General features: G+C 40.0%; 1 protein-coding gene across 5 annotated transcripts in view; it reads right to left on the reverse strand.

Moving 5' to 3' along the window:
* mib2 (MIB E3 ubiquitin protein ligase 2) overlaps nucleotides 1-17,489 on the reverse strand; it is a 42,339-nt gene that overhangs the window by 21,634 nt on the left and 3,216 nt on the right. For 2 of the 5 annotated variants that reach the window (XM_046395859.1, XM_046395856.1), the window contains 3 exons: nucleotides 8,751-9,146; nucleotides 7,471-7,642; nucleotides 875-981 (listed from right to left, as the gene is read on the reverse strand). In XM_046395859.1, coding sequence (XP_046251815.1) covers nucleotides 875-981; nucleotides 7,471-7,642; nucleotides 8,751-8,973 — 502 coding nt within the window. In that variant the 5' untranslated portion in view covers nucleotides 8,974-9,146. Of the gene's footprint in view, nucleotides 1-874; nucleotides 982-7,470; nucleotides 7,643-8,750; nucleotides 9,147-9,725; nucleotides 9,911-14,946; nucleotides 15,108-17,489 lie in introns of those variants that run through there. The other 3 variants (XM_046395855.1, XM_046395858.1, XM_046395857.1) reach the window with 3 other exon arrangements.

Genomic DNA, 17,489 nt, shown 5'->3' on the forward strand with positions numbered 1-17,489 from the left:
GAGACTAAATGGTGGGCTGGGGTTTTCTGAGCATGCTCAGAGCATCCTTTATGCACTTGCACCATTTAAGCCTGATGAGTGACTTAACCAAACCCCAGGGCATTGATTTCAAAGACACCAAAAGGACATTTTGACTCATTCGCTCTAGCCCAGAAAAGGGAGCATTGCTATTCTCAGAGACAATGATGACCCCAGACCAGAAAACATAGAGATATATTAGCACTCCCTCTTTCCCTAAAGGAAACAGTCAAGGGCTTTAATTTAGCCCACTGATGTGAAAGGCAGCTCTCAATTGCTATTTAAACTATTTCAACCATCAACCAGTGCAGGCCAAATGCATGTAAAAGAGAGCCAAATTTTCAAAATAGCAACAGTGTAGACTCATGGTTTGTCACATGATGTGAGACTGCACACATTCATGAAAGCCACAACAACACAATCATCACTTTGATTCCTTTCTCATCACCTGTAACATACACTATGTTTTAAATGAAGGGAAATGGCCTCTCAGTTTATGAAACTACACAGGGCTGGAAAAAGAAAAACAAAGAACATAAAAGTTACTGATCAAGAACTCTGAAGAGACACACACAGACAGGCACATCTGTGGAACAGACTCAGATGAGTCACTGGCAGTATAAGTGCACATAGACACATGCTAACACGACATTTAGCGGGTTAATGAGACGTGAGGTTAGAATGTTATTATGGGTTGTGGATGGTGAAACACTTTGAAGAGGTACGGATCCATCCCAAAGAAGGCAGGGGGTCTGCTGAGTTGGCAGAGCCAAGTAAGTGGTTAGGAACAGCCCCCCACCCCATACACACACACACACACACACACACACACACACACACAAACACCAACACTCACCGTCTTGGTTGCCCCAATCCCAGTCAGGTCCACGAACCACTTTAACCCCCTGGAAGATTCCTTTGAGGATGATCCGTGGGAGGTTCTGCCTCGGTGCCAAGCTCACTCTGTGATAAGAGCATGAAGACACAGTTGAGCAAATTGCTCCATATTGCTCCAAATTGCTCCAAACCATATAAGACAATGATACCATGAAATCCTTAATCTAAAACTTTGTCTAAATATAAACTATTAGATGCCAATTTTTAAACATCTGTAAGTCATGTTAGTGACGGATAATCAATAAATCTTTACAAGCTTAGAAAATGCAAATGAAGAAAAAACATCCTTAATGACCAGTGGACAATAAGCTGTATGTGCTGCACAACCCACATGAATGTGGTATATAAATCCTAACTTAAATAGCAAAATCATGCAAAATTCCAAAGATGGACAAAAAGTCCATTAACGAACAGACAGACAGACAGAACCAAACAGCTTTGTGTTGGGCAACTTAAAGGTTTTTCTGAACAACATAAGTACGATGACACATCATGTAGGATGCTTGTATCAACAAAGCTGCCTAATAAAACAGGCTATTGTGATCTCCTGACAACTGACTACAAGGTATGTTATGAGATTTTCATATACACAAGCTTGGTTTGCTGTGTATTCTGTAGTTATTTTTTCCACAAGTGATCGAGAAATAGGCAGGATACTGCTTATTGAAGGACAATCTAATTTTTGTGATACAATTTCAGGATTGTGAACAGTTAACCTCAAAGAACACATATATCAAACCTATGCACAGCTGCTGATATCTGTGTTAACACTCCACAATGTAACGCTGACCAACAACTTCAACTGCAATGACAGATTCAGACACTCAGGTGAGACAGCCATATCTTCCCAACCCTTACCTTATGGTAAAAATTTGATCAGATCTTGGTGCAAAGGAGCTGCCTATTCCCATACTTTCTTGATGAGATCAAATCCCAGCTTCCATTTAAACCCAGCAGCTTTTTTGAACAGACTCAAAATCATACAAAATCCAGTGTGATCAATAGAAAAAGAGAGCTGTGAGAGTGTCCTCAAAGTGCTCCCACATATCTCTCTAGGACCAGAGTTTTGCTTCAAGTTAGCCTTGGCTAACTTCATCTCCCATCACTGGCCAGATTTTTCAGGTTCCTAGGTGTTACAGCAGGAAACAGCGGTTTGTTTGGCTCTTAGAGCCAACTAATGGAAAATCTCAGTGTGGGACTGAGCTGGGACAGGTCTGCTCAGCAAACTGTGCGAGTACACAGCTTTGAGCCTAATCCCCGGACAGCAGAACTATCAGAAAGCAGGCCACCTAAGGGCAAGGCATAGATTATGTAGGCGAGTGATTGTATAAATATATATTAGAGATACAAGAGGGAATGTTGTACATACAGTACAGAGGGTCTGTGCAAACACATTCTTTTTCTTCATTGCTTCCATGCAATAAATTGCTTGTCTTGGTTTTTTTTTTTGTTTTGTTTTGTTTTTTAAAGAGCTCTTCAAGGAATTCAGGATATAAATAGTACAGCTGTGGAAAGGCTAACTTAAACAATGCTGGTTATAGTAACAGTCTTCCTGAACTCATTGCATTAAGGGTCATGGAGAGAATGTAGTAAACTGTGCCAATTTCCTGAGGGGATAAAGCAGATTTAAGACTTGAAGGACTGACTGAAAAGCTACTAAGAGTAGTACTGTTTATGATGGAGAACTACTTCACTCAGAGAAAAGACTATTCCTAAAACCAAAATCTTTTCAATCGTAAAGAGGATGTACACTGACAGATGTCCCGATTTCATGACAAAGAAGTGTGACGTCAATGTTGTTTACATGTTGTTTCTCAGTGTACCTACACTGAGCAATACAACAGCTCTTTGAAGAGATCAAGACTTATAATCCTGCGTGACCAAATGTCATCCTGCTCCCAGACAGGATGAGGACAGGAGACCTACACCTACTGACACGACGGCTGGGTCAACAGTCAATCAAGTCCATCAAGGGTTAGCTTTACTGTTTGAAATTAAATTAAATATGCAGTTAGTTACCTTTTAATTGCAGAAATCAAAGGCACATAAAATTCAAAAGAGGTGTAGAATTGTAGCAGAAAAATAGAGGAAGGCGATGAATTTGTATAATGATACCAGTTGTAGGTGGCATGATGTCTCAGAGCTTTCACCTGAAAGTAAGTTGGCACTGATTCACAAAGTCAGCCCTGTCTGCCTTTACTGTGATCGGTTTGTGGTATTTTTATTAATGTGAAACACAAACACACACTATGTTTAATTAGACACATCTTTCAAAACATACATCAATACATTGTCTTATCAAGTCTAACAACTTGGCTTTAGACCACACTTCACCTGTCATGGCCCTGTAACCCTTCTCAAATACAGTGAAGAAAAAGCAGTTTTGGGATGGAGTGGAAATGAGGAAGAAGTGCAAAAAACCATGCATTTCAAGAAATAAGAAGAAAGTTCCAGTTAGCTAACAAGAACCACATTTAGGTGGAAATTCCAGACAATTCTGGCTTTAGGAAGGAAGCACTGAAAAACTCTCAAGGTTGGATTGGATGTGTCTTAAATGTGACTACAGGGCGGAGAACGGAGGAGGCCAGGTGGAGCAGTGTAGCTTGATGTGCAAACGAAGGATTAGGCATTGAGTTGACCTGACAGGTGTGTGTTGTTTGTGTGTTGAAGAGCCGATTAACAGGTTGCATACCAACCATCTCCTCCACATATGGTACATGCATATGCTGCCCTGAGCACTCAGCATGTCAGCATGCACACATGTCTCAGTGTTCTATTAAACATACAAATCTTAGCTGTTCAGTCTTCTCAATGGCTCACGGTATCCTGCATTTAGTTATCTAGATACAGAATTTGGGTTAGAAAAATGACATTAATTCAAATGAAACTCATATCCTAAAGATCCACAGAGCCGAGGGAACACACAACAAATAATATAACACAGGTACACACATCTTAACGCACTGTAAACAGCTCATATGACTGGATCTTGATTTACTGCGTATCCAACACTTGTTACAACAAGCTGAAAATATTAACATACTAATCCACACATCTGAGAATGTTATCTTGCTAATCCAGTTAAATCTGATGTAATTACGATGGAACATTCACGTACAGTACATCCAGCTCAGGTCTCACACCACATTGATGGTGAAGGTACAGCTCGAGTGTCAGCAAGCTGTTGCAGTTTATAGTGTTAACACCTTTCCATTGCCCTCTCAGGACACTAATAAAGTTTCTGCCTACAGTATGTCTATAAACCACAGATAGCTCTACCCTGTTGACGTTGTCATAAAACCCTCACGCATGTTTTGTCCACAAGAAAGGAGTCCCTCTTAACTAAGCTCAAGCAAGTCTCCACAAATAAATCACTGCTGGCACAACAAGAAGCAGTCCCGCTCATAATGAAACCAAGCTAAATTTGTCTTTCCAAGCAAATATCGAGTGTGTCCCATGACTGCCACATAATAAATTAGTCTTTTAAAATGCTGTCAGCAAAATATGGGTCAACGTGGTCTGGAAATAAAGAAGTACTGTTTGCTTGGCACCACAGAGTGCTCCTCTATTTCATTCATCCGACAAGAAAAGAAGTGACTTTCATGTGATGTTCTCCCACATGTATGCTGTGTCCCACTGCTGAGAAACAATCACAACTACATTTACACTGAGATTATGTAAAGACATCCTTATTGAATGGATGAAGAGAGAAGGCAAAGACCAAATGCTATGAATAGATCATTTCATGTTCATATGATCAGCAGCAAATTGTGAACTGTACTGATGAAAATCTCTTGCATGGCTATCTATAATGTATAATCCATAGATGTTCACTTGTTTCTTCATTATCAGGCAGAGAAGCTCAATACTATGTGGTGACAGCCAATGCAAATGCAAGGTAGATTAACTGAAGCTCCAATGTAAAAAAATATATAAAAGTCTTTGTATTTGAAAATAGCTTGGATGCAGCTAAATAAGTAAATAATCATTACACACATATTCTTTAACATTTGTAGTTAGAACTTGAGTCATCTAAAGGCTGCAATTTCAAGAAAAGTTGACCCTGTTGGTTAAATGTCAATCCAAAACTTGATCAGTGACAACCACTAAAATCATTTCCTAAGCACCGTCTAAAGGTCAGTACAGAAGTTGAACTGGTGAACTGGTGATGAAGATTTAAGTCACTCTGCTGGCTAACTAACTTAAAGTAAGCCTCAGTGTTTTATGCCACCTACGGACATCAGTATACCCTTGAAGTTTCAGATGAAATTAAAATGATCTCCCTGGCAGGCATTATGGAGACAGGCCCAGTGTGTTACCAGTGATCCATTTAGAAGTGCTGCAGACAAATGTCTTGAACGGAGCTGCACTTTCTCAAAGTCATTCAGATTAGTGAAACTAACAACAGGGATGCCAACGTTTTGAAAGGCAATATTTATCCATTTAAAATGTTAAATAGACTTCACTTAAACAGCTTTTTGTACTTTCATTTTTTGTGATTTGTACGCAGATTCTTTATCTATATGAAGCATTAAATTACATCCAGGTCACATTTTTAATTAATCATTTTCAGGTTATCTTGTGCTTGCCAAAAAATGTGCTGTGTAACCGCAACCTAATCCACATTTTACTTGTGCTTCTTCTTTGCTCAGCCTCTGCCAATGTCACACAATTAAACTATGAAAGATTCCTACAGTATCAGACTACCATACAACAACAAATTCTCATTGCAGGATTGAGTCTTTGAAACGCTTGTCTGCATCACATAAATGGAAGCACTAACTCTAAAAACTCTAAAAAACGGGCAGTCTCTGACGTATTTTTAGTTTTCCAGGTTTAGCTTTGTCTCGCTCAGATATGACAGACCACAGTTGCTTGCAAACAGTCTTTAAATAACTCAAAATATGTGGAGACTGATGACAGTAGTATTTGACACACTTATCTATAAAAGCAGGATGTTATATTATACAGTATACTTTATAATCATTGTCAAACACATCTGATCTTTTTCTTCCAATTGATTCAGCTGGTAACATAACTTCAGGTATTTTAAAAAATGTGTGCTATATACTAAAAACGAGTTATCCTTGAGGATCAATGAGTATTTGTTCAGTGTCCACAGATGGGAGGCAGTGGCCTGTTTGAAGGGTCACATAATAAACACCTTAATGAAGAACATCACTAAGGCAAACAACATTTGGGCCTCGATAACAAATCAATATCTCTGAAGAAAAACTGAGGTGGGAGATGAAATGAGATTCTAACTAGTGTCAGAATGAAGTGTTTACTGCACTACTCTGACTCACAAATCTGTAAGTAGTCCCCGAGTTCAATTTTCATCCCAACCATCAGAGGCAAAATTGTCCATTACCAAATGTGGACCTAACCTAAATCCCAAATAAGACTATTCAGTGAAAATGTGATCACAGCAAATAATGACAGGAACTGAAAATAAAAACTGCAGAGTTGATCTGAGTCATGACCAGGTCAAGATTTAGAGCTACGGGTTTCACAATTCATATTCTGCCCTGCTGCATAAATTAAACATTTCAACGACAAACTAAAATTGTGAATTTGCTACTCAACTCAACTGTATTCTTAAACCATTCTTTTTCTAACCTTAATTTGGAGATGTGATCAAATCAAAGCAAAGGAGTAACAAGTCATAATTCTTTCTCCTGTTTGCATTATTTATTTGAACAGCAGGCTGAGGAAAATAAATGAAATGTTGTTGGACCTGGACCAGACTAAACTATAGAAGAAATCTAGGTCATACATATCACCTCGTTAAAATGAGAACAGGCCATCCAGCTGACATTCAGACAGCGCCTGAAGCAGTTTGGAGCTTTACTGTGAACTGATGCAGAAGAGTAGATTCTGAGGAGAGAACTCACTCCAGTAAATCTGGATACATAGGACACTTGGAATCAGCTAACAAAACATTTATGGTTTGCCTAAGCTGACTCAACACACAGAGAGAACAATCAAGGTACAAAAGTGGCACAAATTTTAAGAGTCACTTGTGCAATAATACACATTGTTTATCATTGACTAATACAAACTAAAGCTATAGTTAGTAAGAGCACCTCACTTTAATTTCTGTCGGCTAGAATGAACTGTGAAGAAAAGAAATGACATGAATCCTAGTGTAACTACAGAGAGCAATGGCTTTTGGTTGAAAGTTGCATTTCTGAAAGGAAAATAAAGAAGGAAAGAGCAGAAAGCCAAATCTAGACACCTACTGCATTCCCCTTTTAAATCTTCTCTATTCCCCTCTAAATAAAGCAATGACTTGAAACATGACATAGATTCACCAAAAGAAACTTAGCAAACAAAGTAAACATTAACATAAGTGGAAGACATTGCTCTAAAAGCCCAGACTAGACCTACAGGCCTGCAAAGAGAGACACCAGACTAATGAAACTTAATTGGAGGAAGCAACGTTAATAAAGTCTTAACTCCTATGAGCAGAAATGGATTTAAGCAGAGAGACTTTAATGGATGACATCATTAGAAATTAAATGACGATTGCTGCTGGGGAGGTGGAGTACTCACGGCTGGGAGTGCGCAGTCTCGTAACGCTCAAAAGCATGGCTCAAGTCATGCTTGTTGTTCATGTAACACTGGGTGCACAGGTCATAGTCGAAGCACACCTTGCACTTCCATCGCATCCCCATGATGCCATGCTTCTTGCAGCTGTCACAGATGATATTGGAGTGGCGTACGCCTGGAGAGGACAGAGAGGTGGTTGAAGAATAGTGAGATAGTCAATAATTTCAACATGTTTCTCTTTCTATTTTATTTGGTTGCACAGAAAAATAATATGGAGGACATTGTTAAGTCCTGATAAGATGCAAGTACGATACTACTATGCATTTCCCATATGCAAGTCACTGAAGCACTGAAATAACATGTCATGTCGTTATCAGTGTTACTTTTCACAAAGGCTAATATCATGAGATGGGGATCAACTGAGGCACAAACTGCATGACAAAAATACCCCCACCCCCTCAGCTCCTCGTCTCCTCTTCATTTGCTCCATTAATTGAAGGGCAAGCTTCTGAGGCAGAAAAATGTCGCTTTAAATGAAATAAAATGCTAATGAGTCCTGCGTTAATGTGTGTGTCATTCAAGTCCAAAATAGAGCTGGATGGCTGACGATGAGAGTCTTTACTGTATCATGCTTATTCAAAATGAGTTTTGTGAAAGCTGCGTGAGCCACCACAATGACAAATACATGATAAGAATGTGGAAGTTACTTTTCAACAAAAACATATAATGGAAGCAATCGTGACAGAGAAGTGAATTAGGAAACCCGTTTTTATTTACACTTTTTTAAAAGTGCGTGTTAAAGGCTGATAATTTGTACTGAAAATTAATTTCTGAATTTGACAATAGGGTTGTATAACTCTATGGAGACCAGAAATCAGGTTAAGACAAGATTCTCAATGTTAAAACTACATCAAACAGAAAATAATTCTAAGGAATGAACAAACACTTGAATTAGGTATCAAAAGCTGGGTATCGACCTTGTTTCACCACACTGAGGATCAAGAACTGCTGATCTTGCTTACTCATTATCACATTAGTTACTTTTTGATGTGACAAATAATTTTGCTACTTTTGAACATGAATTTTTCAGACAAGGCTGGTGAACAACAATAAATTTGAGAAATTTGGCTTATTTTGTTAAAATGTAAAAAGACTATGCTCAACTACAACAACTGTTTAATTGTTTAAGGTATCATATTGTCACTAGTATTGAAAATGTTCAAATGAAGAACCAGATTGAGTTGACCCCGTGCTTTAGTACGACCCTCATCATGTGAGCTTACCGATTTGAGCGTTATCATAAAGCAGCAGGTCATATGAACCCTGGTAGCCAGTGCGGTAGTTGGTTCGTGTGCCGCTGTCCCACTGCACCACCACTGTCTTATCTGGCGTAGTAGTGCTGCCCTGCCGGCCTATCTCCACCACGGTGCCCACATGGCCCTCACCATCATCCTGGTTTCCCCATTTCCAGTCCAGGCCACGCACCACGCGCATGCCCACCTCCATGCTGCCTCTGCTGGAGCCTGGTCTGGGGGCTAAGCGCAACGGCCGGGGCCTGGCAGCACTGTCGCTTCCGCTGCTGCGCCTCTGGGTCTTCTGAGGGATGGAGCTGGCTCTCGCTGACGAAAGGGAGGTCAGGGGCGGAACCAGGGGTGTTTCCAGGAATAGATCAGGGGTGACTGGAGGTAAGAGAGGATAAAGTCCAGTGAAACACTGATAGGATACTGCAAGTACACATTAGGTAGATGAATGGGTATAACAAAACTAGAATGCAGAAAAAAGTATCATTTGCTCATGAAAAAAATATATTGGAGAAAATGCATTTTAAACTGCTTGATCTTTGCCCTCCATTATGTTGCTATGTGTTGAAGACATCAGACAGCAGACAGCAGTAACTCTACACCCAGACAGAAACTCGCAGTCAGGGTGAAGTAACAACCAGCAACTGAACTTGTGAGCGGCACCTGCAAGCAGCAAGCATCCTGCTAGGGCAGCTAGGTGACAAGACAATTCTGTCTATAAGACTGCGCTCTTTGCTCTTTTGCTGTGGAGATCACTAACCTCTGTGTGCACTGAACCAACTTGCAAGTGCTTGAATTAACCTTAGAGCAAGACAGAGTCTGGTGTCTTGTCTTTCTTGATACAGATTTCCACAATGCTAGACAGTGCTAAACATAACTAACAGCTGATTGCTGATGACTTGTAGAAACTTTTTCATTTCATTCATTTCACTGCTTTTAAATAAGAACATCACACACCTGTGTGTTGTCTGACCATATGTCTGTGAGCGGCTGCTGAGGGAATGATAAAAGCAACATGCCATATGTCTCATTAATTTCGGAGCAGTGCTTTTCTCTTTGCTGGTGGATCATTCACTGGAGGCCTTGCGGTGTATCACGGCATGCTTCTGGAGAGAGCAGCTGGACACGACTGCTACGCCCTGCTGCGCTAATCAAGTGATGACCTGACACACACACATACACACAAACACATACTTCCATGCTTAGTAGGAGAGTCCATTGGCCTTTTTCATGGCTTACACCTCAACCATAACACTTCAACCAAACCCAAACTAGTGATGAGGTTGCAAACATGTATGCTGTCTACATCCCACATTGTTGCACATTGGAGCACTCAAAACAACCTATTTCTGCATGAGTCTGGAATTCTGGATGAAAACACTGAACTTGCATTAGTCACTGGTAAGCAAACATCTAAAGTGGTAGCCATTTACCAACAGCAAAACTGTACAAAATTGTATTGGCATGCATGAATGTGATTATAATTACAATATTAACTCTAAAAGCTAAACACTACTGTACAACAACTTGCAAATTCACACGGTTGACTGATGACTCCAGTGTTTCTGAATGCCACTGGGTGCTAGAAGAACTAATACATGAAGAAGTGGCATTTATGTAGCAGTTACAGTCAGCAAAACAAAAAGAAACTTGCTGAGCCGCACTATAATCATCTAACATCCAGTCACATCCATTAATCATGGTGTTACATCATAACTATTCTCCATCAATACAAGTATCAAAAAGATAAGTGTGGGACAGGCAGGACAAAGCTGCCGGATACAGGAGTGAGAGTCCAGTTTTAGTGAGTTTCTATAGGTATTAGGCTGACATTCTCCCTCTGAAACTATGTAGATATTACAGTCTATATAAATACTATATATAGTTACATATATATAGTTATAGAGCTTCTTTCTGACTCCTTCTCTGTTCCTACAGATTATTATTAGTTATTATAGTAATTGTTAGTTGATCTTCTCTTTCCTCTGACAGATTTTATACAGCACTGCGCACCTACTGACTGCCTGCACGCAGCGCAAGAGGAGAGACCTCTGCACTTCTGGTAGAAGAACTGCAAGAGAATACATTATTATTTAATATCTATCTATCTATCTATATAATAGATAGATAGATAGATAGATCCATATCGATCACCACCATAATGACCAAAGTCATTAAATCTTGCAAGAAAGTCACCATAATGGCAAAACTGCTCACATACATAAAAGCAAGTCATTTTTTTCCAATATCAACAGCCCATGGTAACATGGTAGTAACAACCCATACAAATACTACAACCTAGTAGGCCTCACATGATTTTAATGAGATAAAGTTTTCACAAACATGCAAAGCATTTATGACCCTCAATAAAATCATTCTTTTACACTTGCACAGTGATCAACAGAGATGGACAGATACATCAGTAACAGCACCTGTATTTTGTGATTGTAACATATATCACACTTGCACAGACAGTCTGAAGTCACAAGACGGAGCTTAAACTGAAATTACTGCCATGCTAGTCCAAAGAGCTGATACATATGAGCACATTCCTTAGCAGATGGTAGTGTTAATCCATCATTTCCCAGTTTGCAACCACCATTAATCTAAAGGGTAAAGATGATGAAGAGACTTAAGCTTTTTCTGAGGACAGTGTGGACAGCAAATATTTACGCTATGATCTATAATTACTGGTATAGATAGGAAACTTTGAACATGCTAATGTTGTTCTAAAGTATATGCACATTTGTGTGAATATATCTTTATATGCATTTATTTGAGTCATTTTCACCCATTATGTTTTTTAGTATCTGATAGTTCAGTCAAAAAAATTTAAATAATAGGGCAGACAGATGTCTGTAATGCGGCCGAGATTACACTTGCATGCTTATCAAGATTGTCATGTCATTTTGGTATTAAGGGCATCTAGTTAAGCATAAAAACATATGGGATGTAGGGGATAAAAGGAGGGAGAGCAGGCTGCTTATTCTTCCATTTTCTGTCCAAAATAACAGCTTAGGCTCTTTTCGGCTCAGAAATAATATTTCAGCCAATAATCCAACACTTGAGCATGCAAACAGATGAATAGTCACGGGAAATGGACAGCTTTTACGTAGCTGGGTGTGGAAGGATGTAGGAAATGCTGGGAATACAATCATGATGTGAATCTCTTAAATGACCTCAGATGCTTCACGTTAAAACCTAGGGAGTGGAAGACTTGGTTCAATCATGAAAATTTTTGCATGACAGCAGGCCCACAATCTAGCATTCTGGCTTAAAGACACTGTTGCAGACACAGATAGAACAAACTTAACTCACCACCTACATTTTAAAAGTGTTCGATTAGCGACACATTTACCCACCGCCTCCCACTCTGCTACCCCCACACTGAGTTGTTCCAGAGAGAATTCAAGCAGAGCACGCTGATAGCTTATCACTATTAAATAGACCAGGATTGGCACCGAGAAGTAGATGTGACAACTGGGGATTCAGGGGATGATTCTACCTACATAACAAGGTCCTAGCAACCATTTCTTTCTGTGACCTTTATCTCCTGTCTCTAAAAAACACCATATAAAAAATCCAGAAAAGAAAAGACACTTGAAGCTGCATTTGGAAAAAATAACCACCTCTTTTTAAATCCCAGAGCATGTTATTTTTTTGGTATTGACAGAAGGCCACTGCCAGAAAATAAGAGCATAACACTGCATCTTAAACATTAGAGAAGGATTAGTACACAGCAACAGAACTATTACTTCTTGTTGAAAATTAGAACCACTTTTTGCATAAAATCCAGCAGCCTTGTTAGCTTGGAAAATCACGACTCAGTACGTCATGGAAAGAACACTCACACAGAAAGGTTCAGAAAGCTTTCATTGTGAATGCTGATCAAGTTTTTGAAGCACAGTTGTAGGGGTAAAAAAAAAAAAAGTGAAATGAAAAACAGTAACTGTACTCTAGACTGACAAAGCAAACTTCTGCTCTGCACAGTGTGTACTCAAACTTCAGTTTTTGTATTTACACTTCTATGTTTACTTATGTGTTTCCATATCTTGTGTTCTTCCGTGTTGTTATCTGCAGCAACCAGCAGGCCAAATTCCAGGACTGTACCAATGGACTTGATGTCGAAATGTGTTCGGACTGTTTACAAGTTCACTGAGCACAGAAAATGCTGAGGCTAAAAATGTCTCAAAATCTGCAACAAAAAAGTTGCAAAACGTTGCTGCAATGAAGACAACAGCAACCACTACCAATAACATAATTTATAAAAATAGTCTTAACAATTTTTATAGTTTTTTTTTTTTTTTACAGAGTTTATAGCGTTTTATATTTATTTAGGTTTTAGAGTTAATATTGCAATTCTAATCACATTCACACAGGCCAATACCTTTAGAGAGTCTTAATTTTGTCTTAGAAGGTATTAAGTAACAATTTAAAACCACATAAACCATTGCTAATTACTACATCAGTGCCAAAATGTCAAACAAAAGTGTGCAAAATTAATTATTTGACACATAAGTACATAATCAGCTGATTTAGAGAAATTGTAATGATTCGACAAATCATAGTGCAAAGACAGACTGAAGGCTAAGACGGCAGGATTACAGCTCCGTGCCTGCAATAACAGATGGACTGGCTTCCGTCATACAACACTGCTGAGGGCCAATCTGGGAGGGCAACGTCAGACTCCTTCATACAAACAACCAGACAGGCGTTTGGCCACAACGTGAATATACAAATGCATATACAAAAACTGCTCAGGAATATTACATCATTTCTATAAAACAGGTCTATTATGTTACTGAAGGTTCAACTTGAAAGTTTTTTGTTTGTTTTTTTGCTCCCACATACAGTGTTTTAAACATCAATAATGACAATGTAACTTTAAAATTAGCAAGCAGTAACTACATGACTGTCATTTTGAATGTATGAATCTGCTGTATATAAGTGCACAATAAGTATAGTGCATATAGTGTGACATTTTAATGCATATTTGCAACTGCTGAATTCTACCACTGACCCAGTTGTCTATAATCTGTCCATGTGATGTGAAGCACGTCAGCATATTTCCACTAAAATGTGATCAAGGGGCACACAGTGTAACGCTGGTCAAATCAAGAGTTGTACTGGGATTGGGGTCCCACGTGATCAGAATTTCCATGCGACAGGAAGTGAGACAGTGGACCCGTGGGAGCAGATCTGAGAAACAGTCTATCACAGAACTCTGCTGTTCGTCGTCTATGTGACTGGCTGGCTGGTTTGATGTGATTCAACAAAATGCTTTAGATTTATTTACAAAACTGGACAGAAATGTATGGTTTCACTAAGCAGATATAGCAGTTACGCATTTCTTTACCCGGCAGAGAGGCAGAACTAGATCTGCCCACTGATGATAATCACTGAGCAACTTCAAAACAGAAAATGAGTCAGAAGTATTGTTAGTGGCAGACCCAGTGCCATCAGATATGTGCTACTGTGGGAAGCATCAAAGTCCTGGATGTCCTGCGACATGTGGTCTTACCAGCTTATATCCTCGCTCTAATCTCTAATACGAAGGGGCTGTTTGCCTGTGCTGCTTTTTTTCATATCACTGCCACTAGACATAAATGCTCAGCAAAGTGCACAGGTTGTATGACTTTAGACTCATCAGCCTTAATATCAGAAAGGAGTAAAAACCTGCTGGAACTGGTCCGTGTCAGAAACATCTGGTGCCCAGAGGACTTCATGGAAAATCAATAAGGACCCTGAGCAAATAACACATTTATAAAGATTTCTTTAGGCCTATAATAAGACCCTCCATTTCCCATGTCAGTTCTTAGCCTGGCCTATCTTCCTTTTTCTAGAATCTTACTCAAACAAGCACTGGGTACTATGTGGAAAATAATTCAAAATGTAAGTTTAAGAAATCTACAAACTACTGAAACAAATACAAAATGTATATTACCATTTTCAAACGTTTATTGTGAGCCATGTCCAAAAGCATCCTTATAAAACTTAATAGCCACAACAACAGATCTAAAGAGCAACATGACAATGAATTGCTCCTATCAGCAAAATTTAGCCCCAGAGCCATTTACAAAAACTCTACCACAGCAAACTACATTCCCTAAGAACACTTATTGTAGGTCTAATGACACTGTGCTGACATGATCAAATTAAAGTGGATTATCATACTTACTCCCCATGATCTTCAGCCCACTTTTGAACATACTGGCAGCTGTATGATTCCAGTGTGCTGTGATTCTATGAACTTTTTGCCACTATCATCCCAGGTCAACCAGCAGAACCATCTGAAATCCTGAGCGCTATGATGCAGTCATCCTACTGATGGGGGAGTGAACCCTTTCCTGCACTTTCTTTGTATTTGGTTTGCTGTGAACTTTGCTCTTTGTTTTGGAACATGTGGTTCCTTTCTCCTCAGCTTGCTTAGTTTTTTTTTTTTTGTTTTTTTTTGATAGATATTGCTCAAGGACTGGACAAGCCTGATGCCTTACCCACAAAAAGCATACTAGCTAAGCAGGCAAAAATATAACTTGCAAAAGAGCAGTGCTGATCCTACAAGAGGACAGTGCTTCAGTTAAATACATTACTTTGTATAATGATGGCCCTTTGTATGCCCTTTGTAATGTAACATGAGTAGTGATGTGGGGAAGCTTTGATCATTTCTTGTGTTTGCTTAGCATGTCATCTTGTAAAATGGGCTAGATTCACACAGGTCCAAATAAGTCCAAAACTTCTGGGCTCTAACAGTTCAGGCTCACACCTGAAGTCAAATGTCATCTAAAAAATCAATATTGGGTCACATGCGTATGGAGCTCCAAACTCCAATTTGTACCAACTTCACCATAAATCACAATCAAATCAATCATTTAATCTTATCTAAGTTTATGTTTGGATGGGATCATTTCATTCAGTGCATGAGAGATTAAAATACAATACAGCATTCTCAGTGACACAATCATCCGCCTTAAATGAATCTTACACCAACAATATATGATGTAACTACTGTTCATATACACACTAAGTACCTAATTTTGCAATACCTACTTCAAATTCTCAAATGCATCTAAACTGGGCACTAAACAGGCCATGATAAGGCTCCATGCAATCAACACTCCACATCACCTTACTTGTGAGATTATGTGATACAGTGTCTGCAGGTCAACATTTTTTTGCCTCTTTGATCATCACCAGTAATAGCAGCAGTCAGCAGTACAGATTGCAGTGACATGTGGCACAACTGTAGTGGCACGGCCACAGACACATACGGCTGCATGCGTGTTCATTTAACCTTACTGGGAAGTAAATAGTGAAATCAGCACATTTGTCCACTATGACGGTCTGATGATAACAGAAGCAGATGTGTTTCATTTAAGGACACTGTATGGCAAATCCTACTCCTGAAATTCCAATCTCATTTATTTTCAAAAGATTCAAATTGACGAGAAGAATGTATACTGCTCTACCTTCAAATATCCACAGCATCGTCACAGGGATTTCACTGTTTTACAAGACAGACGTGCTAGCATTACCCAAACATACAAGACTGAAACTGCATCACTTGATAAAGCTTGTCCTGTTTCGCTGGTTTACCTGTTGGTATAGTGATGTGCAGTAGGGAAAACAGAGAGGCCGACAAAGATAGGGAAGAAGAGGAAGCAGCTCCAACCTTCTGCTACATAAATGCATATAATGGTGGAAAAAAATAAGCCACCAGCGGTGCTACCAGCTTCCAGCGAGGTAAAAAAACGCCTTCTCAGGGCTGAAGCCCTGTGCTGCTGCGCTCCCTGAATGAACCGGCCAAGGAGGAGGAGGAGGAGGGGATACAGTGGGTGGAGGAGGAGGAGGAGGGCAGCCAGGCCGGTATTCCAGAGATGTGATATACAGTTGCAAGCAGTCTTACAGAAACAGCATCCTGCTGTACAGGCAAACAGCCAGATTGGTGAGGATCAGAGCTGGAGGAGGCAGAAAACAGAGCCCTAGTGCTGGAGGATGCAGCCAGTATTTAGTCCTTTGTGCGTTGTGTCAGCAAGGATTACCACCGTGGAGGAGGAGAGGAAGAGAGAGGAGAGGAGAGGAAAGGAGAGGAGAGGGAGGAGGATGGCCAGGGAGAGCGGCTGTGCGATGGGCGCTGCATTCAGGTTGACGTTGCTCTCGCATAAAAACGGGCCAATGGGCTTTGCTCCACATAGGACTCCTCCGGGACATGAGCATCAGCAACACGCGTGTGAAGCCAACAGTGTGTTTACTGATCAATACGTACGAACACATGCGCACCAAGCTCGACGTAAGGATGTACAGCCCTCTGTTTCATAGCCCACGGGGACGCTGTTCGCTCTACTGCCAATGAGCAGACAAGCACAGGACAGAGGGGAAGGGGGAGGGGCAACATGTTTCAGGGGGGGAGGTCTGGGTGTTTTTTATTTATTTTTTATTTTTTTTGGTGGGGTTTATTTGAGAGACGGGGGATGACTGCTCAGGAAAAAAGGGGTGGGGCTGAGGGAGATTTGATGAATGGGCACCTGCCATGAGCCTCGTTTTGAGTAGCAAAACTGGTTTGCGACTGCAAGCGAGCTGGCAATACCAGCCCTGAGTCTCATCCAGGCTCACACAGAAAAGTGGGAAGAGGAACAGGGGTGGATGGGGGTGTATGAGTGTGTGTTTCCAAATGCTTTCCTGGCCTTCAACAATACTATAATATCACCTAACATCACCATAGCT

This window comes from Scatophagus argus, chromosome 8, assembly GCF_020382885.2.
Source record: "Scatophagus argus isolate fScaArg1 chromosome 8, fScaArg1.pri, whole genome shotgun sequence".
Classification (NCBI taxonomy): Eukaryota; Metazoa; Chordata; class Actinopteri; family Scatophagidae; genus Scatophagus; species Scatophagus argus.